At 48.2% G+C, this 21,890-nt stretch overlaps 1 protein-coding gene across 5 annotated transcripts in view; it reads left to right on the top strand.

The window, feature by feature from the left end:
• FHAD1 (forkhead associated phosphopeptide binding domain 1) overlaps window positions 1-21,890 on the top strand; it is a 127,853-nt gene that overhangs the window by 58,209 nt on the left and 47,754 nt on the right. For 4 of the 5 annotated variants that reach the window (XR_007126988.1, XM_047728254.1, XM_047728253.1 and 1 more), the window contains exons 8-14: window positions 2,042-2,172; window positions 3,742-3,831; window positions 4,963-5,067; window positions 9,667-9,774; window positions 12,371-12,454; window positions 13,202-13,354; window positions 14,299-14,494. Coding sequence is in view for 4 of the 5 variants with exons in the window: in XM_047728254.1 (XP_047584210.1) it covers window positions 2,042-2,172; window positions 3,742-3,831; window positions 4,963-5,067; window positions 9,667-9,774; window positions 12,371-12,454; window positions 13,202-13,354; window positions 14,299-14,494 (867 nt within the window). In the remaining variant the exon portion in view is untranslated. The remainder of the gene's footprint in view (window positions 1-2,041; window positions 2,173-3,741; window positions 3,832-4,962; window positions 5,068-9,666; window positions 9,775-12,370; window positions 12,455-13,201; window positions 13,355-14,298; window positions 14,495-21,890) is intronic. The other variant, XM_047728255.1, reaches the window with a different exon arrangement.

Genomic DNA, 21,890 nt, shown 5'->3' with positions numbered 1-21,890 from the left:
TTTTCATGTAACCATGATCCAGGAGAGAGGAAACAAACCAGAAACCCCATGATTGCCCCAGCTTAGCGCCCACAGAGGGGTTCCAGACCACAGCACAGGAAGGAGACCCCAGGCAGAGCCCAGAGGGCCCCCCATGTCGAAGGGATAGCATTGGAGAAGCCAACACAGCTACAGGGCGCTGGGCAGCGTGCCAGAGAGGAGAAGCCACACAAAGAGAGCCCCGGTGATCTTTAGAGGGTCCCCCACCAGTGTTCAGCTGAGTATTGAGCGGCACACATATGTGGGCAGGGAAAGAAAACCCAACAGGAGCAGAGGGAACCATCTCGAAGCTCACACAGGCTAGGAATGGTTCATTTTCCCAGCCTCCAGAAGGGAGAGGCCTCATAATACACAGGGTATCTGGTAGAGAGTAAAAAAGGTGTTGGCTTGGGGGCACCTCGGTGGCTCAGTGGGCTAAAGCCTCTGCCTTCGGCTCAGGTCATGATCCCGGGGTCCGGGGATCGAGCCCCGCATCGGGCTCTCTGCTCAGCAGGGAGCCTGCTTCCCTTCCTCTCTCTCTGCCTGCCTCTGCCTACTTGTGATCTCTCTCTGTCAAATAAATAAATAAAATATTTTTTTTAAAAAAGGTGTTGGCTTAGTCATGAGGCCCCATCACCTCTAGACTAAAGGTTGCTCTGGTCCCACCTCACAAAGCCAGAAGGCAAGCCCCAAAGGGATCAACCTGTTTCAAAATAACCTCACCATGTCCTATGACAGAGCTTACTGTTGAAATGAAATTCTGGATCACTTGTCCTTTATTTCACATACTTTTCTGATTGACAGCTACCAATAAAATTGGGCATAACGTTCTTCTGAGAAGAGAAACACGTGAGCTCATCCAGTCCCACAGCATTTCTGCACCTTTCTTCCCACGTGTCCTCACTCATGAAAGTCCAGTAATGTATTACTTATCTCCTGCTGCATAACAGGTTATCCCTAAAGTTAGCAAGTAAAACAACAACCACTATTTATCATCTCATCCAGCTTCTGGAGCTCAGGAATGTGGGGTGACTTGGTTTGCAAGGTCTCCTATGTGGGGCAGTCAACACATTGGCGGAGGTGACTGTCACCTCATCTAAAGCCCCAGCAGGAGCTGGAGGATCTGCTTCCAGAATGGCTGGTCCACGCGGCTGTCGGCTGGACACCTCCATTCCCCAGAATGTGGGCCTCTCCCCTGGCGGCTTGAGCATCCTCACAATATGGTGATTGGCTTCCCCTGAGCAAGTGATCCAACAAAGAGCAAAGAGAAAGCCGCAATGTCTTTTATGACCCATCTAGGAAGTCACAGTCCATCTTTTCCACAATATCACACTGGTTCCGCACATCAGCCCTACTCATGGTGGGAGAGGGCTGTGCCAGAGCAGGAATTCCAGGAGGCTGAGATCACTGGGGCCATTTTAGAAGCCGGCTACCATAAAAAATAATAGGTACCTGTAACAAATGCTATGGCTCAGCCACTCTCCTATGTTCTTTATAGGTCTTTAACCCTTGTAACAACTCCATGGGGGAGATACAGTGAAAGATACATGGGAAATAACTTGTCCAAGAATGCCGTGCTACTAAGTGGTTGAAATGTGTTCCAAACTCAGGTCTGAGTGTGAATCCAGCCACCCTTCTCACACCCTCCTTCTACCACAAGACTTTTTATGGCCTCTGGTGAAAAATTCCTGGTCCTTCCCTGCACTGAGCCTTTGTTCTCCAGGTCCATGGTGTGAACACTCCTGCCAAGCCCAAACCCACAGGCTTTTCTTTTCCTGGCAACACTCGCTGACTTCTTGTTCTCACTGAGGTCTTAACCACTGTTCCACGAATTTCAGTGTCATCCCTGGCCCAGCTCCGGGAGCCTGGACACAAGCTCCTCAGTTGCAAGCAAGGACCAGGGACAGCCCGGGTTCAGAAGGGACTCGGCCTTAAGTTGGCTGACAGCTGTGGCAACAGTAATCCTTCCTGCCCCTTTGAGCTCTGAGAGTCTTTGTTTATTTTTTATTTTATTTTTTTACAGGGATGGTGTCATCATTGCAGAAAGAATTGGTAACAAAGGATGAGGAAATCGAACGACTCAAACAGGAGGTGAACCAACTAAAAAGCGAGAACAAAGAAAAGGATCACCAGCTTGAAGCCCTCAGCTCCAGGGTGAGTGTTGGGGTGCCATCATCCTTGTAGCTGTCCCCAAAAAGCAGATCAGAGTCCTATGACTTATCTCATGTATCCCGGACCCCGGCTTTCAATGTCACTCCCATTTCTCCCACCACTGCAAGACCATGCCGGTGCCCAAGGGCATAGGGAAGGCACAGGGAGGACAGCTGCTGGGCGGCCCCAAACACCAAAGGCCCTTCTGGAGAGACTAAAGGCAAGGGGCCAGGTTCTCTGCAAGGTAAAGAACTTTTAAAGTGTAACTTTGACTCTACAAATGATGTTTCAGTCCTGACTTTGGAACCCTGAGCCTGTAGATGAAGACTTCTCAGGATGCGTGTGCTCTGTGTGGTTCCATGAGTCGAGGTAAAACCCAACAGCTGTCATCTCGGGGAGGCAGCTCAGAGATTCCGGTGGCTGCCTGGTCGGGTAGCTCTGTCTGCAGGGATGTGGGGGGATTAGAACTCGCAGTTCCAAAGAAAAGGCACAGGAAGTAACATCAGGTGCTTAGTCCGACACTCAGTGTGGGACAGAGGATGCAGAGCGCGAGCTCTGGGGTCGGAGGGACCAGGAGCCAATCCCAGAGCTTTCCTTTCTCGTAGCATATTGGGCCTCTGTTTCCACATCTGCGAAATGGGGATAACAAACCCATTTTCGGAGAAGTGAGAGGCTGACTTCAGTTGGGCTCTTCGGCCTCTGCACCTGCTCAGCCGCCTGGCGGAGCGCGGACCATACCCGGCCGACTGACTTCCCAGCCCCACAGGACCACGGCTTTCTGTGGGGCGCATGCGTGCGTGCGTGCGTCTATCCGTGCGTGCGTGCGTGCGTGCTTGCGCATGCGTGTTGGAGAGAGGGCGGGTTGCAGAGCTGGTGTTGAGTGGAAGAGATACGGAAGAACGTCCTCGTTTGGACTGTTCTGCTTCCTGAAGTACGTTCGGATTCTTTTTCTCCCCGTTTCCCCTTCCTCACTGACCTCGGGATGAGGTGTTTGCCCTCTGCCAGCCTGTGCCTGCCCTTAGCACAGAGGCCCCTGCCCCCAAGCTGGCGGCCCTGGGCAGCCCTCATGTGTGTGAATTTTAGGGAAAAAGAAGTAGGTGATACTGAGAAGCAAAGCTGGAGGGATAAGAAAGAAAATGCCACCCTAGAAATCCATATTTATATATATTTGTAAAGGTTTTATTCATTTATTTTGAGAGAGGGGGGCAGAGTTAGCGCAGGAACTGGGAGGAGAGGGCTCAGAAGCAGGCTCCCCGCGAACAGGGAGCGCCGCGTGGGGCTCGATCCCGAACCCTGAGATCATGACCTGAGCCGGAGGCAGGGGCTTGACCCACTGAGCCACCCAGGCACCCCTTGAGGAAGAATTTACACACGTTGCCGCCAGAGCTCATGAGAAGGGTGACTAGGAACTGCTGCAGGGTCCCGGGCGTCCCTTGGACGCAAGCGGCCTCGCTTCTGAGAATTTGGGGGAGTGAATTTGGCTGAAGCAATAGGAAATGCACTCGGGGCAAATATGGGGACTAGGGACCCACGGACAACCCCACGTGGTCTTGCTGTCCGTTCTCTCCACAGTGCTCCGTGCTGAAAGAAGAGTTACGGAAGGAAGATGCGCACAAGGAGTACCAAGAAGCCCAAGGGAAAGAATTAAAACTCTGCAAAATCGTGAGTTGAGCCTCCTCACTGCCAGGTATCCCCAGAACGACTAGACTTCGACCTTCAGGGGTTCTTGGGGGGTGGGTCGGGAAGGGATTCCTTGGCCCATTAGGTAGCACAGGCTGTGGGGCTTTAATGATTTAGTGTTAACCTAACCACCTAGTTCTCTGAAATGCTGCCTCTAGCCTCAAGGAAGAGATGGCTGAAAATACCATAAAAAAACACACTCTCCCAGCATTCTCTGGGCAGTGAGTGCCTTCCCCCTGGGGCTGGGCGGGGACGCACCCTGCACCCGTGGTGCCAAAAGCGTCATCTTCCACCTCAGAGTGTATCAAAGGCATGGGCACAGTTAATAACAGAGTCCTTCCAGAAATATTTTTGTGGAAATATACCAATGTTACAGCAATTCATAACAACAAAAAGAAAAGGTGTCTGGCGATTCACAGACCTGTACCCGTGGGGATAAAAATACATTATATGTTTATTTTAAAAAATTAATTAATTAAAATGTGCAAAAAAAAGAAAAGAAAAGGTGTCGTTTGCCTTAGATGATGACTTTGGAAATAAATAACAAACTACGAGCACTAAAATGAAAACGTTCATTCCCTGTGCCCACCGAATCCTCTTGCACAACAGCTGGTGTGAGTTTCCATTCGCTGGGAAGTACGGAGCCTTAGATACGGGGAGGAGACGCCCATTCTCTGTGCCAGGAGCATTGCTATTCTCTGCCTCGAAATGGGAGAAAAGAAAAATTTCGTTGTTCTGTCCTTCCAAACCGCGTCCGTTGTTTCGTCCAAGGAGCCCTTATTTAGATTGATCTCAAAAATATACCCCCAGAGAAGAGCTTCTAATGAGTTGATAGATATCTTGTACTGTTTAATCCAGGATCCATGCTGATTTTCAAAAGAAGCTAATCCTTTCCCTTTACCCAGTTTCCCATACATCCATTGAAAAAATATCTACTTTGCCCCACGGATGTAGAATTTTCCCCCAAGGGAAGCAATTAAGCTAATACCAGACTAGGTTTCTGCCTTAATGGACCCAATGAAATGAGCTACGGAGATTCAGAATTTTCAGCCCAGAAGGCAACTCCTACTTCCCATCAGGGAAGTTGATTTCCTATTGTTGAAACTCTTTCAGCAAATCCAAGACATGGAGAAAGAAATGAAGAAGCTCAGGGAGGAGCTGAAGAAGAGTTGTACCGAGCAGAACGTGATCTCCAAGACACTGCGAGAAAAGAGCAAGGTAAGACGAGGACGGTGTGGCCCAGTGCCCGCTCTGGGCCAGGCTCTGCACACCCATCATCTCCATGAATCTCACAACGGTTCCGTGTGGTCAATACTGGTATTAAACCCGCTTGACAGCTGAGAAACTGAGGCTCGCAGAGGTAAAGGATGTTAGCCAAGTGCTCGCAGATAAAGTAGCTGTTCACGTTTGGAACGTGAACTCAGGTCTGTCTGACTCCAGTGCTCCTGTATGTCTCCACTAGTCTCGACTGACTTCAACTCTTAACTGGTAAAATTTATCCAGAAGAGAATTGATCCATTAAAATCAGATTTGCCAGTGATGTTGTTCAAACTTAAATGCTTTTATTGATGTTTTTGGCTATGTGTTCTATCAGTCGTTGAAGAGGTATATATTTTTTTAAATATACTGTGCATTTGTGTGTGGCCACTTTTAGTATTGTCAACTTTTGCTTTGTATATTTTGAGACTGTGTTACTAGGTGCCTATACATTTAGAATTTAACACTTCTCTTTGGGGGAAAAAAAACCCTTTGATCATCATAAAATATCCCTCTTCATCTCTAGTAGTGTTTTCCCCTTAAAATCTACTTTGTCATTAATATAATTCCGGCAGTGGGGCACCTGGGTGGCTCAGTTGGCATCCAGCTCTTGGTTTTGGCTCAGGTCATGATCTCAGGGTCCTAGGATTAAGCCCAGTATCAGGTTCTAGCTCAGTGGAGAGTCTGCTTGTCCCTCTCCATCCCCTTCTGCTTCTCTCTCTCTCAAATAAATAAAATCTTCAAATATATATATAATTGGTAGCCACACTGGTTTTTCTTTTGGTTAGAATTTTCATAGCATGTCTTTTTCCTATTTTTCTGTAAATCTTTGTTTTAAGTTTTAGACACATCTCTTCTAAATACCATATCATCTTTGTAAAATCTACTTCGACAATCTTTGTCTTTTAGTCCATTTATACATAATGTGGTCACTGGTTTCCTGGGGTTTAAATCTACCTTCCTGCTCAGTGCCAGCTGTACAATCTGTGTGATGCTCCTTTTTCTTTTCTTTCTTGCCCTCTTTTGAGTTAGTGTTTTTCTGTCATTCCACTTTTCTCTCTATTAGCTTGGAAATTCTTTCCTCTTTTCCTACTCTTTTAGTAATAGCAAGACAATAGCATTCAGCTTTGACTTACCAAAATCCAGTAGTAATTGAGTTTCTCATTCTTTAACTGTTTTTTGACAGTCAACCTAATGGCTGTAATCTGCATTCTTGACTTACCAAGACCTGACATTACTTGATAATTGTCCCCTTCTCCTTGGTAAGGCAATGACTACGGAACGCTGACTTGGCTCACCCCTCCAGAATTGTATGCCATTGTTGTCATTTTCTAAACTATTCCCTTTATTTTGTTTTGTTTTGTTCTTAAGTAGGTTCTGTGCCCAGCATGGAACCCAATGCAGGGCCTGAACTCACGACTCTTGAGACCAAGACCCAAACCAAGATCAAGAGTCAGATGCTTACCTGAACGAAGCACCCAGGTGTCCCATAGACTAAGCCTGGAAGACCTTATCACTATTTTCTATAGTCAATATTCATGTCCACACGTTACCTTCCTTCTGGTCTTTTCTGCATCTCTGACCATCCATATGGGATCGTTGTTCCTCTGAAGAACACCCTTCAGTGTTTTCCTCCAGCATGGCTGTGCTGATAACAGATTCTCTCAGATTTTTGCATATGCATCTTTGGAATGACTATTTAACCTTCATTCTTTTTTTTTTTTAAGATTTTATTTATTTATTTGACAGAGATCGCAAGTAGGCAGAGAGGCAGGCAGAGAGAGAGGAGGAAGCAGGTTCCCCGCTGAGCAGAGAGCCCGACGCGGGGCTCGATCCCAGGACCCTGAAATCATGACCTGAGCCGAAGGCAGAGGCTTTAACCCACTGAGCCACCCAGGCACTCCTTAACCTTCATTCTTAAAACACATTTTGACTGAGGATTGACTTCTGCATTGGCGATGACATTCTCCCTGCGCATTACAAGTAGCATTACCTGTCCATCATTCTCTTGTCTCTTGGATCCTGTTGTTTCTACTTCAAAGTCATTTAGAAGCCTGACTCTCATGCCTTTGCGTAATCTGTTTTCCCCGGCCACTCTTAAGATTTTCTTTTCTCTTGATTTTTAGCAGCTTTATTTTATTTTTTTAAAAGATTTTATTTATTTATTTGACAGAGAGAGATCACAAGTAGGCAGAGAGGCAGGCAAAGAGAGAGAGAGGAGGAAGCAGGCTCCCCACTGAGCAGAGAGCCCGATGAGGGGCTTGATCCCAGGACCCTGAGATCATGACCTGAGCTAAAGGCAGAGGTTTAACCCACTGAATCACTTCTCGGCCTTTTGGCTAAGATCAAGTGCAGAGGTTTAACCCACTGAGCCACCCAGGCGCCCTTTAGCAGCTTTATTATGATTATTTAGGCGTGGATTCATTTTCGTTTACCTTGTTTGGCATTCACATGGGCTTCTTGAGTCCTTGACTGGGTGTTTTGCATTGGTGTGGCACTCGGGTGACCTACCACACAGGCAAGTGGGAAGCTGCTGAAAGCTTTTGAACAGGGCACTGGTGTGATTACATTGTGATCAGTAATAATGGTAAAAGGCACCTGGGTGGCTTGGTTGGTTAAACGTCCGCATTCAGCTCAGGTCATGATCCCACAGTCCTGGGATTGAGTCCCGCATGAGTATCCTTGTCCAGTGGGGAGTTTGCTTTTCCCTTTCCCTCTGCCTGCCCCCCTACTAGTGCTCTTTCTCGCTCTCTCGATCAAATAAATAAAATCCTATAAAAATAATGATGATGATGAAAACAATAGCTATAATTTCCTGTGCACTAGGCATTATGCCAAATATTTAATCTCTCTCCAGCATTTATCCTTTTCATTTTGCACATGAGGGAATCAAGTCTTCTAGTCACTAGTTAGGTAACCAGGCCATGGCCAGCCACCCTGTCAGTAGGAGGCGAAGCCTAGACTGGAGGCCATGTTGGTCTGGCTTCAGTCACTGGGGCATAGCCACTAGCCACATGTGACTCTTCACACTGAAGTTAAATCAAGATTAGGTAAAATTCAAAACTGAGTTCCTCAGTCACACCAGCCGCATTTCAAGTGCCTGAGAACCAGTTATGGCTACCACTCAGCACAGCCACAGAGCATTGCTATCACAGCAGAAAGTTCTGGCAGACCGAGCTGCTCCACAGCCTGGTAACTGGCACAGCACCATGAAGAACGTGGTGGGAGGAAGCAAATGAGAAGGTGGAGGCCACTTATCACCCGCCAGAGGTCCCCAGTGCCTGGCGGTGGGGGTGGTGGGCTCGCCAGGAGAAGGACGGAGATGAGGACTGGAGATGAGAGGGGTCGGAGCCACAGGCTTGGGGATTGCTGGGCATGAGAGACAGAGTGCAGTGGCAGCGCAGGAAGACCCCAAAGGCTGGGGCAGGGGTGGGGGGGGGGCTGTTCATTAGATGGGGAGCGTAGCTAAAGGCAGAATCCAGGCTGGACTTGGCTTTCGCAGCGTATGAGAAAGTCTGCTGAGATAGACGTCAGAGCATGTTTAGATGGGTGAGGGGTGGGGGGAGGACGTACATGGAAGAAGCTAAGGTTAGATAGCTTTGCCAAGGTACCCTCGCTACAGCCCCTGTACCACACTGCTCAGAAGAAAGCTCTACGGGGTTCTTCTGGGTTTTGTATTACTTCTGTGACTCCCCCTCCCCTCAGCCCCTTAAGAAACAGCTTGTGAATTTGTTTCAGCACAAAATCCTCACGTTCATTTAGGGGAGTTTGCTTCATTTCCCAATAATGCCAGAGCCCTGAGCTCAACAGGTGCTTCCAAAGGTGGTGGTTCGGAAAAGGCCGCAGCTGCAGGTTTGCATAATCGCCAGCAGAGGGCAGCATCGAGCACCTGCTCACCTGCCCTTGACCATTACCAGAGAATAAAGGGGCAGGTTCTCCACCACCCAACCCCCGCCGGGTAAATGCCTTCTTTGCGATCTGCTATTCTTAAAAGATACTGCTTAGCAAGCCCCTAGACCAGTTTCCACTGGTGAGTGTGCTAAAAGTGGCAGTGACAAATAGGATACTAAGCCTAACAATGACATCTATCAAGTGCCCAGCATGGGGCAGTTCCTAGCAGCATTAGAACGACGCCACCTGGTGGACATTCTGTCCACTTCTACAGATGACAGCTCCTGACGCACCAGTAGCGCCCTCAGGAAGTACTGGCACTACTCTATTAAACATTTTGAGTCCCGGCAATAACCCTGTGAGGCGCACCTGGGATCATCGTCCCTGTTTGACAGATGAGGACACTGTTCGGCAGTCACACAGCTTGCCGGGGACCCAGAGGGGATCAGACCCTGAGCTTGGGCATGCAGAGCGTGGCCCTCTACCCTCGGGGGTGGCTTCTGCGAGCCTGACTCCACCCTGCACTCGCCTGTGACCCCTGCCACCTGGGCTGCAGCACCCCCTGCCTCCCAGGGACTCCCCCATGGCCATTAGCCCTCTTGGAGGGAGTTCCCCGGAGTGCATTATGATCACATTAGCGGCAAGCATGTGCTTTCATCGTCATTTCAGGTTGAAGAGAAGCTTCAGGAGGATTCCAGAAGGAAATTGCTCCAGCTACAAGAAATGGGGAACAGAGAGAACCTCATTAAAGTCAATTTGGAAAGGGCAGTAGGTCAGGTAGGCCAGCTCCAGAGGCCCACATTCCCTGGGCGTTTTCTGCACCCAGGCCACTGGTGGGGACGCGTGAGGACAGTGGCCGTGGTTGAATTCTCCCTTTTATCCCAGGGGAGAAGCCGTGTGTGGCTTCTGCATCCCAGTGGACACCTCGAACAGGCTTCTGGGAAGCTGTCCACCGAAGCAGTTCCCCACTGTCTGAGACCCAGGCAGCCCCTCCCGGCTCCATGCCCGCCCCAGTTAACCTGCTGCATGGTTCCCTGTTGGGAGGATTTGAACCTCTTGATCCCATGGTGTTTCTAGTACTTTCTTCCTCACATTTTTTGTCCTGATATTTACCATGATCTCACTTCCTCTGTTGACCAGCAGATGTCACAGTCAGTGTCCAGTCATTGTCCTTGAGATAAAGTAAGATCCCAGAATGTCCGCACGCTCTCTGGATGGGGAAGTCCTTGGGCAGGGTGGTGAGCAAGCTCGGACAGGCCCATCTGGGGTTGCCATTTCCCTAATATCCTGGCCCCAGGTGGCCCAGTGGCCCTTCCTCTTATGTGTGACACAGATGCAAGATCCAGAACATGCAAACAAGACTTCACCAAAAGCTAAGGGAGAGCAAACGGGAAGCCAGGATGGAGGGCACTGACCCTCCAGAATGGGGCCCTCCGAGGGAAGCCCACCTTGGACTTCTCCCCAAGGGGCTGTCTTCTGGCAACCTTGGACAGCTGCAGGGGACCCAAGAACATTGTGTGTATGTGTGTGTATGTGTGTGTGTGTACACATACTTTTGTTTTTCTGGGAAGGAGGGTCTACCATGTCACCCATTGGATTCTCAGAAGGGTTTGTGAACCTCCAAGAAAACCTTAAAAGAGGCCTCTACCCCACGAGACCCAGTTCCCAAAGCCCTTCCAAGCCTTCACAGGGCAGCATGACCTGGATTTGTGAGAGGCACACACAAGTTAAATAATGATGCTGACTGTTGGACAGATCTTAAAGCCCCTTCAACAGATGTCACCCCCAGTGTCATCTCTGCAGGGTGCCAACACAGTGCAAAGGCAGAGAGCCTGCCAATCTGGGCCTCCCTTTGTGTACCTGGACTAGACCCTCACCTTTCCTGTGCTCTGCAGCCCCCAAGACAAACCTGACCTGAAGGCATGATCTGTGTCACTTGCCCAAGTACCAAGGTCCAGGTTATGGCTCTAGGGAGAAGTCGTTTGGGAGGACCCTAAGAGACACTGAGATTCCTCCAGGTCTAGACCCAGGAGACAGAGGATGAGTCCTGTCTCTGCCACCTTCCCATCCCGCCCCCGTATTTCCATGGCCCTGCTCCCTGTCTGAGATTCTGTCCCTCCCCAGACAAGAGGCTCCAGGACTGAGCCCATGAACCAAGAGGACCTGTCCCCAGGCAGTGCGGTTGGATGCCTCTGGTGGTCGTGGGGGTCCATATCCACTGGGCCCTCTCTCTACGTAACCTCTTCCTGGGCTAGTTCGATCCTTTGTGTGTGGATCCAGAGAATGGCCTGGAATGCCTCGAGACACCTCCCACCCCGGTCAGCCCTGGGCTGATTGCACGGGAGTCCTTCGGAGACTCATCAGTCCACTCTTGTGTTCCCAGAGGCCCACGGAATGTAGTAAACCCTGCATATTAGGACCTTCTGACTTTTACATTGGTTCAGTGGCATTTATGTTCCCTAAAGGGCTCATTTTTACTTTTTGTTGTTGTTGTTATTTTTGTTTTGTGTGTTTAATTTTTTTGTAATTTTCAGGGTAATTTTTTTGGTAATTTTCTGTTTTAGAGTCAATGGCCATATTTTGCCAGTGAGCCAAAAACCCAGGCTATGTTAGTAAATTCTCAGAGAAAGGGGGCTTCTTTGCCTCTCACTTCTCTGGGAACCAGACACCTTAAACTTGAACTTCTGTGTGCCCCGATTTAATTTAACTGTGCTGTTTCATCACCCGTAATCTGAAAACACCAGTGCCCAGGAGGCACTGGATAGAAGCTGGTGGAACCGAAGTAGAGGACCCGGTTTTCAGACAGATGTCTCTGCATACGAGCATCTGATGAATATGTATTGAGCGCCCACTCTGCCAGGCACCGTACCAGGCTCTGGGGAGACGAAGACAATAGACACGGTGTTCAGGACATGGACGGTTGGAGGCCCAGAATGGCAGAAGGGAGCATGTTGTCCTCTCGCCAGGCACCTGAGCTGATGACACCATTTACTTCAGCTGACGGCTTCAATATTTATTTCACAGTCTGGAGCCAACTTAACAATTAGGGAAGAACGCTCCCGGCCCCAGACTTCCCACTGGATAATTGGCACCAAGTGGTTCTTCCGAGGGCACAAGGCGTGTGTACGCTGCCTACGTGGGTCTGCTGGGCTCGGCAGGCAGACCTAAAAAAGTAATTAAAATCTGCTGCCCTGTTCTCTTCTGTCGGCACTGCCCCTTCCAGTGAGAGGTGAAGATTTTCATGACCCATAATGACCGTTAGCGGTGCAAGGACCATCCTCCCTCCTGGACCCCCGGCACTAGAAACGCCGTACCCGGGCTCGCGGACTCCCACCAGCCCCACTCACTGTGTCGTCTTCCCTTTGTGCTGTAGCTGGAGCATTTCAGAAGTCAAGTCATCAAGGCCACCTACGGACGAGTGAAGCCATTCCTGGACAAGCCCATCACCGATCAACAGGTTTGTGTCGCGTTGTCACTTCCCCCTTCAGGGACCTGGGACTCCAGACACTGGAAGCATATGCTTCTGTGTTTTGTTGGTGGTATATATTTTTCACACTGTTGCTACACCATAAAGATTTGTTTTGATTTTATGGGATTTCCTGGCTTTTAAAGTAAAAGCCAGTTAAGCTCCCTTGAAATGTTTCTGTGAAAATCAAATTAAACCACTCAGGCCTATTTCTGGTCTCCAGACACACACATTTACCCTTCGTTAGCACCTTAAAAGGGGGATGCTGCCTTTCTGTAGACGATGCATTCTCACTTCTTCCTTCTGAAGGGAAGTGATGGTCATGGGGGTGGACTTCTGGCCATAATGATTGCCTTGTCATTCTTTGATTTTCTTTCCAACACTCTGTGTCCATGCATATGTGAGAAGACCCAGCATGGGCCGCTCTCATTGGCTGCAGACACTGACCTGCTATTCACGAGCCCACAGCATCAGGTTCTGTGTTATAAACCACTGCTACCATGCAGAAGAATCTAGAACAAACTCATGAACAAACTCATGACAACATTACAGATCTTTGGCTTTTAAAAGCGGGAGACATGTCCTGGAGACAGAGCCAATATTCTCCTCCAGAGCCATCACCAAGACATGTCAGGGCCTCCCTGCTTACCTGTGGCCCCGGGAGCTTGAAGTAACGCTCCCAGCTCCCCTCCCAGAGCCACCCTGTCCTGTAAATCTCTCTTTTCTTTTTCTCACCAGCTAATAGAGAAGATTACCCAGGTCACTGAGGACAACATCAACTTTCAGCAAAAAAAATGGACGCTGCAGAAGGAGACTCAGCTCAGCAATTCCAAACAGGAGGCAATCATAGAGAACATGGAGAAGCTGAAGGCATCTTTAGGCAGCTGTCAGGTGGCCTCTCTCGGCTTTTTACAAATGTCCCCTTCATCTCACTCTTGTGCTAATGGTTTGGGAAATTGCCCAGGGTTCGTGGAGCAGGTCAGGCAGAAATGCTCTGCTCTCTTTTGTCCTTTCCTCTTGTTGGAGAAATCTGTTTGGGAGCAGAAAACAAAAGAGCCTCAAAAAAATGCCTCCCAGATGAATTTAGTATGGCCAAGGAAAGAGGCCTGACACGCTTCTGGGACTGACTTGGGGAGGCCCCAGAGCCACGGATGAATGAATAAGTAAGTCTCCTGTTATTTCCAGAGAAAGCAAAGAAACATTCCTGCCCTTTATTTGAATTATTATTGCTATATATATATTTTTTTTTGGCCCAGCAGTGGAAAGGCTATTGTTTTGGGGTCTTTGTGTGTGTGTGTGTGTGTGTGTGTGTGTATGCGTGCGTGTGCGTGCCTCTTTTGCTTTTGATTCTGGAGGAGACGGGCCCAGGAGTCTACCTGAACCCCCCACGGCTCTCACACCGAAATGGAGCCTTCCAGAACAGGCAGCTGCTTCTGCTTTCTCTGGAAATAAGCAGCTACTATTTGGGGAGCCTGCGCAAATGCTGGCTTGTCAGCACCCTTTTGAGACAGGAAACCCCGCTTTCTGACCAGCTGAGACATTGATCTCAACAGGAATTTTGACGACGGAAGTCGCCAGACTTGGCTCCCATTGCTGCCAGAGGTCCTTGGCGATTTGCCACAGATACCTTAAAGTGGGGTCTCTTTGGCCATCCAAAGTCCAAATTAGAGTGGAAAAAAAGAAAAAAAAGAGTGAAAGCTGCCCCCAAAGTGGAGCTGTCCCAGTGCACCCAGCCTGGGGCATGGTCTGCTTCACGGCAAAGGCGACAGCGCCATTCTTCGGGTGCCGTCTCCAGCGACAGGATCTGGGCTCCTCATGATCTCGTGTCTCTCCAGGCTTGCATGAAAATGTCCTGCTGTAGCAAGGACCTGAAGAAAGAGGTGGACATGCTTCAGAACCTTCAGGTGAGCCCACCTGTTTCAGGGCTCCAGAAGGTGGTGCTGGACATCCTGCGTCTGTCGCTGTCCTGGCTGGAAGAAACGGAGCGTCTCCTCCGGGACGTCGGCATCCAGTTATCCAGCTCCGACACAGGTTAATGTCACCTTTTTTTTTTCCCTCACGTAGTTGCATGACTCTCAAATGTCGTGTTAAATCTTATCATGATGGGACATCTGTTAAGGAAAGCTTCTTAGGTATGTGGCCAAGTAGTCCCTTCTGCAGACTTTCTTTGAGAAGTGATTTTCCTTGGGGGTAAGAAAAAAAAAAAGTGAGACATGATTACTGAAGAAAAATGAGATGTGACACAAGCAAAAGGAAAATTAAAGCAAAATTATGCTAAATCCTATCTCTCAGAAGCAACTAGCATTTTATATATATATGCATATATATATATAATTTTAATAGATTTTTTAGAGCAGTTCTAGGTTCACAGCAAAATGGAAAGTATTGTACAGACTTCCCTTGTACCCCTTGCCCCCCCACATGCCCAGTCCCCCATTATCACCATCCCCCACCACCAGAGTGGTGACCCTACACTGATGCACCATTACGCCCAGAGACAACGCTTCACATTGGGGCTCATTCTTGGCATTGCATGTTCTCTGGGTTTGAACAAAGGTGTCATGTATCTACCATTATTGAATCATGCAGGATGGTGTCATTGTCCTAAAAATCCTCTGCTCTCTGCCTATTTGTCCTTCCCCCAACCTCCAGTTCCTGGCGACCACCGATCTTTTCACTGCCTCCATGGTTCTGCCTTTTCCACAACGTCATGCAGTTGGAATCATACAACCTTTTAGACTGGTTGCTTTCACTTAATAACGTGCACTTCAGTTCCCTCCGTGTCTTTTCATGACTTGATAACTCACTTCTGTTTAGCACCAAATAACTGTCCGGATGGACCACTGTTTATCTATCCGTCTACCTAGTGAAGGACATCCTGGTTGCTTCCAAGTTTTGACAGTTATGAGTAAAGCTAATATCACCATCCATGTGCAGGGTTTTGTGTGGATGTAAGTTTTCAGCACCTTTGGGTAAATACCAGGGAGTATGATTGCTAGCGCCTGTAGTAAGAGTAGGCTTAGTTTTTAAAGAAACCACCAAACTGTCCTCCATAGGGCTTGTACCATTCTGCATTCCCATCAGCAATGCACGAGAGTTCCTGTTGCTCCGCGTCCTTTGCCGGCATTTGATGTTGTCACAACTGTTAGAGTCCCGTTGTAACGTTCACAGCATTTTCCCATGGAAATAGCTGTAGGATTCTTATTCTCTCTATGCCTGTTTCCTTACCTGTAAAGTGAGGATAATACGGAGTACCTACCCCTTAAGATTGTTGTGAAGATTAAAATGTATTGGTGTATGTAAAGTATTCAGAGAAGTATCTGGCACAGAGTAGGCATTACCCATACTTTTTTTTTTTTTTTATTTTTTTTTTATCATGGGCATTTAGGTTGTTTTCAGTTCTCCATACTTCTAGATAATACTGAGGTGAATGCTATCGAACATATACCTATTCATTTTATATTTATCATTTTAGAGGTGGAAGGACATTGAACCAGTGTCATTCAACAAAGATTTATTGTGTGCCTACTAGAGACCAGCCCTGTGTGGGGCAGAGATGTAGTGGGTTGGATCAGGTGGAATCATGGTCATGAGTGTATGGGTGTTACCTGGGAAATTCCTCTAGCTTTATCTGTACGTTTGAAATTTGCCACATTACAATATTGAGGGGAAAATAGGCACCATTCCCGCCCTCAAACACCTTGTGATCTGGGGAGGGGAGGGTGGGTGCAAATTGAAAAATCACTCAGATATAAAATTTGAAGGTGACAAGTGCTACAAAGGAGACCTGTGGGACTTTGACCTGGTCAGGGAGGACAGGGCACCTGCAGGATGCATAGAATTTATTTGCCAAAGAGGGGAGGGGAGAAGAAGGGTGGGGAGAAAATTCTGGGCAAAAAGAGTTGCATGGTGGTGGGAGGGGAGCATGAAGAACACAAGGGACTAAAAGAAATGGGGATCAGAGGTGGGGCAGGACTGGCAGGGAAGGGCAGCAGGGGCTGTGCCTTGTGGGCTTGCGGGGCCCTGCTAAGATGGTCTGCTTTAACCTAAGAGCAGTGAGAAGCCAATGAAAGATTTTAAGTAGGGAACTGATGGAACAGATTTGCTTCTGGAGATAATCCTCTTGGCTGTGAGTGGAAAATGTTCCTGGAAAATGGCCATCACAGAGCACCAGAGAACCAGTTAGGAGGCTGTCACAAGAGATGATGGTAGCTCCAGGGCAAGGGTGGGATAGAGAAAGAGAGAGGTTTCTCAGGCATTTAAGAGGTAAGTCAACAGGCCTCAGTCGTGGAATTGGATATAGTTAGAAGGGAAGTGACAGAGAAAGGGGTCTACAGACCTCCAGGTTTCTGGCTTGTGTAAAAGGACAAACAATGCTTCCTTCACTAAAATCCAGCATAAGGAACACTGCGTGAAGACCAGGTTTGAAGGAAGTGCCTCAAGATAAGGTGCCAAGGATGCGGCTGTTACCCTGTATGTCTAGTCTGGAAATAGATGTTAGTGTGATGTATCTCCAGAAGCCAGAAAAGCATGGGCCACTTAGTGGGTGCTTAATAAATAACTGTGAGAGGGATGGGTGGGGAGATGGTGGGGGGAGGGAGAGAGGGATGGATGGGTGGATAGAAGGGTGGGGGGATGGACGGATGGATGGTGGGTGGATGGGAAAGATGGGGGATGGGTGAATGGATGGACGGATGGACAGATGGATGGATGGGGGATGGAAGGTTGGTGGATAGATGGATGGGTGGATAGAAGGGTAGGTGGATGGATGGGCGAATGGATGGTGGGTGGATGGGAGGGATGGAGGGGTGGGCGGATAGATGGGTGGGTGGATGGACAGACAGATGAACGGATGGATGAATGAATAGATGGATGGGTGGATGGATGGGTGACTAGATGGATGATTAAAGCCATAGGTGTGAATGCTCTCACTTAGGAAGAAAGTATATGAGGGAGATCACACAGGGCTACACCTTGAGGAACTCTGACATTTTGAAGATTGTTGTTACACCTTGCCAAGTCACCCTTGATAGAGGCTACATGAATTTGACATTCTTATAACAATAAATGAGAATAGAGGAGGGATTTTCAACTCTTATTATTCAACATCTCTAGCCATGATTCCCCCAAAGTAGTCCTGAAGGTGGTATAAAGTTCTTTCAAAAAGAAGGCAAAAGCAAAAAGAAGATTAACTTATATAATTACCTGCCCCTCATGTATAGCACAGAGAGAAGGAGAACTGGCCTTCTCCTGACCACCCAGTGGCTCCCCAATCCCAATGTTACTATTGTAATCTTAGCAGTCTTGAGCAAACGTGAAATTGGGTAAAATGTGGGTCACAGTGCTAGCTGTTCTCCAAGATTAGAACTAGTCTCTGTCTTAGTAATAGTTGGGACAAGCTTTGTGTGTACCATCCCATCCCCATGTCCAAGAGCATTTTAGTCCTTAGAGCTTATGTCCATAAATGTAGTCATTTATGTTATCATAAAGAAATGTGGATTATAGAGTTAAGTCTCAGGCCAGCAATTCTAGAAAGACTGAGAAAGAATCACTTCAGGCAACATTTCTCAAACCTGCCATCTCAAGTGCAGAGTCCCTTCTATACTAATATGCACTATGGATCTAGAAAAATGGGGTAAAGAATGCAGTGTTCCCAAAGCACATTTCTCCTTTTTGGCTGTCCTCACCTGCATCTAATATCTTTTGGAATAATGCTCTGTGGAACACCTGCGGGGGAGACACAGACTATATTCTGTGATTACGACTATTTGGTTCTGAGAAGTCAAAAAGGAAGCATGAAGGGTAATAACAGAAAGGTCAGTGAGTAGGGACCATCCTTCATTCATTCGGCAGGAGGAGTTGATGGTAAAGTATTTTTCTCTTCCGGTAGAAGCAGTATTATGGCAAGGCCCCAAAAGGCTAAAAGAAAGGGGTGAGCTAGAGAATTCCCTGTATTCTCTGTGTTAGCTACTGCTGCACCTCAATCCTAGCACAGAACCATCTCCACACAGATGGCAGCAGCCATGGTAGTGGTGTTGAGAAGGGTGAAGATGGTGAGGGTGATGAGGACAGTGGGCGTGAGGATAAGTGAGGATGATGATGGTGATATGACTATGATGGCGGTGAGGATGGTGATAGTGACGAGGATGATGATGGTATGGCTCGGATGGTGATGGTGAGGGTGATAATGATGATTATGGTGGGGAAGATTGTGGTGATGAGGATGATGATGGGGTTGATGAGGATGATGATGGGGGTGGCTAGGATGGTGATGGTGAGGAGGATGATGGTGGGGAGGATGATGATGATGGTGATGATGATTATGGTGGGGAGGATTGTGGTTATAAGGATGGTGATGGTGGTGGTCAGGATGATGATGGGGGTGGCTCTGATGGTGATGGCGATGAGTATGGTGATGGTGAGGATGATGATGGTGGTGGTAAGGATGACGATGATGGTGGGGAGGATGGTGGTGGTGATGATTATGGTGGGGAAGATGTGGTGATCAGGATGATGATGGGGGTGGCTAGGATGGTGATGGTGAGGAGGATGATGGTGGGAAGGATGATGATGATGGTGGGGAGGATGGTGATGAGGATGATTATGGTGGGGAGGATTGTGGTGATGAGGATGATGATGGTGGTGATAAGGAGCACTGTGGTGTTGAGTATGACAATCATGGCGGTGATCCGGTGGTGGTGGTGGTAATGGTGAGGAGGAGGACGATGGTGAAGGTGATAATGGCGGGGATGACTGATGATGGTGCTCATCCTTTACTACTGAACACTCCCAGTCTAGATGCTATTCTAGGCATTTCCATACATTATCCCAGTTCATCCTCACAACAACTCTGTGAGGCAGGTACTGTTACCCTCATTTTAGAAATGAAGAAACTGGTTCAAAAACTGCTTTTGTGAGTATTCCAGCATGAAAAGGAGATTCAAGGTACTTCACATTACTGAGGCCAGCAGGGGGTCTGCGGTCATTCACTGCCCTCCACAAACACTCCTGAGGGCCTTCTGTGTCCCAGTTCCTGAGAGAAGGGTGGGGACCATGGTTTATCTAGCTCCTCCTGGGTGCTTATCACTGTGTTGGATATTTTATATGCGTCGTGTACTTTTATCCTCCCATATCCCAATAAGCGAGGTACTATTATTGTCTTCATTTTTCAGGTAAGGAAACTGAGTCGCGGTGCATTAAGAAACTTGCTCAAAGTCGCACAGCTGGTACCTTGGAAGGTCAGGAGTCAGGTCACTGTGATCCCAATACCTGTGTTTTTCTGTGACCCCACCCTCTCTCTGAAGATCCAGAGAAGTACCAGGTACACACCCAAATCCTAAAAAACAGGTTCTGTCATCAACTTGGGCAGGGAAAGAGCTAAGAGCACTCACTCCCCGAGGTGAGCTCCCTCTCCAGTGCCCACCATGAGCCAGGCCCACGGAAGGCCCAGGACCAGCGGAATGGTTCTGAGCGTGGGCTTTGGAGAACAGCTGCCAAAGTCTGAATCTCAGCTGTGCGCTGACTAGTTGTGTGAGCAGGTTACTTGACTTCTGTGGGCCCTGTTTTCCTGTTCATAAAATGGGGCTAAGAGCCCATCAGGATGTCATGAGGATTAAACCCTGAGACGTGTGCACATCAGTCATGGAGCCTGGGCCACACTAAGTCTCAATAAATGGGAGCTGCCGTGATCACCAGCCTGAAGTACTTGTTGACCTAATCTGACCTCAACAGGAGTCAGATAGGTACACGTGTGGGCGGTACAGCTTGATTTATTCACACCGAGGTAACTCGACCTACAGCCCCATCTCCACTTGCAGCAAACGGGACTTTTGTAGCCATGAACACTCAGCTGGGTCGCACCCAAAAGAGCCCTTCCCAGGTCTCCTTCCTAGAGTCATGACAATGGGGTGAGTGTCCCAGCAGCCAAGTGGTAGAGCTGGGATTCAGATCAGATCCTTCTGACCTCCAGGCCCCTACTCTTAACTATCATACCACCTGCCTTTTCCAAGACGTAAAGCCTGTCCTAACAGGTAAAGAACACCTAACAGCTAGGTCTGTATATCGCCCAGGGCATTGCAGGTCAAGTAATGTGAAAGGGAACTATTTGAAGTATTGTTGGCTAGCGACCCAAGGGACCGGAAGGTTGGTGTTGTCCCTGAAGACCTGACGGGTGAGAGATTTGCTGTGTGGTCCAGCTGGGCAGATGTGGAATGCCTAAAGAGGGACCTTGAAAGTTAGTCCCCCACTCCTCCTGCCTGATTTCTCAGCTTCTTTTGATAAAAGGAAGAAAGGACTGCATTTTTTTCTGGCAAGGTCAGTTGTTTGTGTCTATTTCTGCAAGACTTCGTTACAAATAAAAGGCTTCCCAGCATGCACAGAAGAATCACTCTTTCTCAGATATCCAAAATACACATTTTTAAATGAAAAAAAGGAGGTTGTAATACAATATGCATAGTGTGCTCCCACTTCTAAGTATCGGTGTCCAACCGAAAGAAAAAGCCGAAGAAAAAGACATGCACGCGTTGGGGGTGTTACCCAGCGTGGTGGGATCGCATGGTGGGATTGCGTGGGACCTTTGCTTTCACATGGTGGTTCATCAGGTCTTTCTGGCAGACCTGCCAGGGAAGTTAGAGCAGTGAACACTTTCCATGTCATGGATGTCTGTAATGTTTGGATTTGTTCAAGAAACACATAACTTTTATAACCAGAAATATAATGAAGAATTGCTTTGTCTTCTTGGGAAGAGAAAAATCCCATTATGATACAGCTCATCATCGAACCCAGACACATGATCACACACTCCCTCTTCCCCTTTGACATCCTCGAGTCCTTCCTCTCCTTAATTCTCTCTGGATCCCAGTCATGCTTTGCTCCTTCCCCTTGGGTTCCTGGGTCACAGGTTGAACCCCACTTTAGCCACCCCAAATCTCTGTGCTCCTAAAGTTCATACCAACATGACCCAGGCCACCGCCCCCCATGCCTGCCATCTTGATCTCCTCACAGAGCCCCCCTCCTGAGGCACCCTTCATATTTGCCACCCCAACCCTTACTCGCACACCTCTAGTCGCTTGAAAGAGAATGACAGACCGAGGTCTGGATTCTGATCCTACCACTTAACTAGCCCCATAGCCCCATCTTGCTGAGTTTTTGTTGTCTCACCTATAAATGCAAACACATTTCCTTGCTGGGTTGTTTATAAGGATTAGAAAGTATCACGCGTCAAACTCCTGGCATGGTGCCTGGTACACAGCAGGTGCTTAATACTCAGTAGCTATTATTATATTATTGTCCTACTCTTGCCTGCTGGGAAGTCTCAGAAAGTTGCTCTGCCAGGGATCAAGTCCCCAGGCATGAACATATTCAGCTCTCTTGTTTTCTCTCTCTCGACCATCTTTTCTCCCTTCCCTCCAAATTCCCACTATATTCT

The sequence above is a fragment of the Lutra lutra genome, chromosome 4 (genome assembly GCF_902655055.1).
Source record: "Lutra lutra chromosome 4, mLutLut1.2, whole genome shotgun sequence".
Lineage (NCBI taxonomy): Eukaryota > Metazoa > Chordata > Mammalia > Carnivora > Mustelidae > Lutra > Lutra lutra.
The sequence above is the reverse complement of the archived record's forward strand: the minus strand, read 5'-3'. Positions and strand labels throughout refer to the sequence as shown.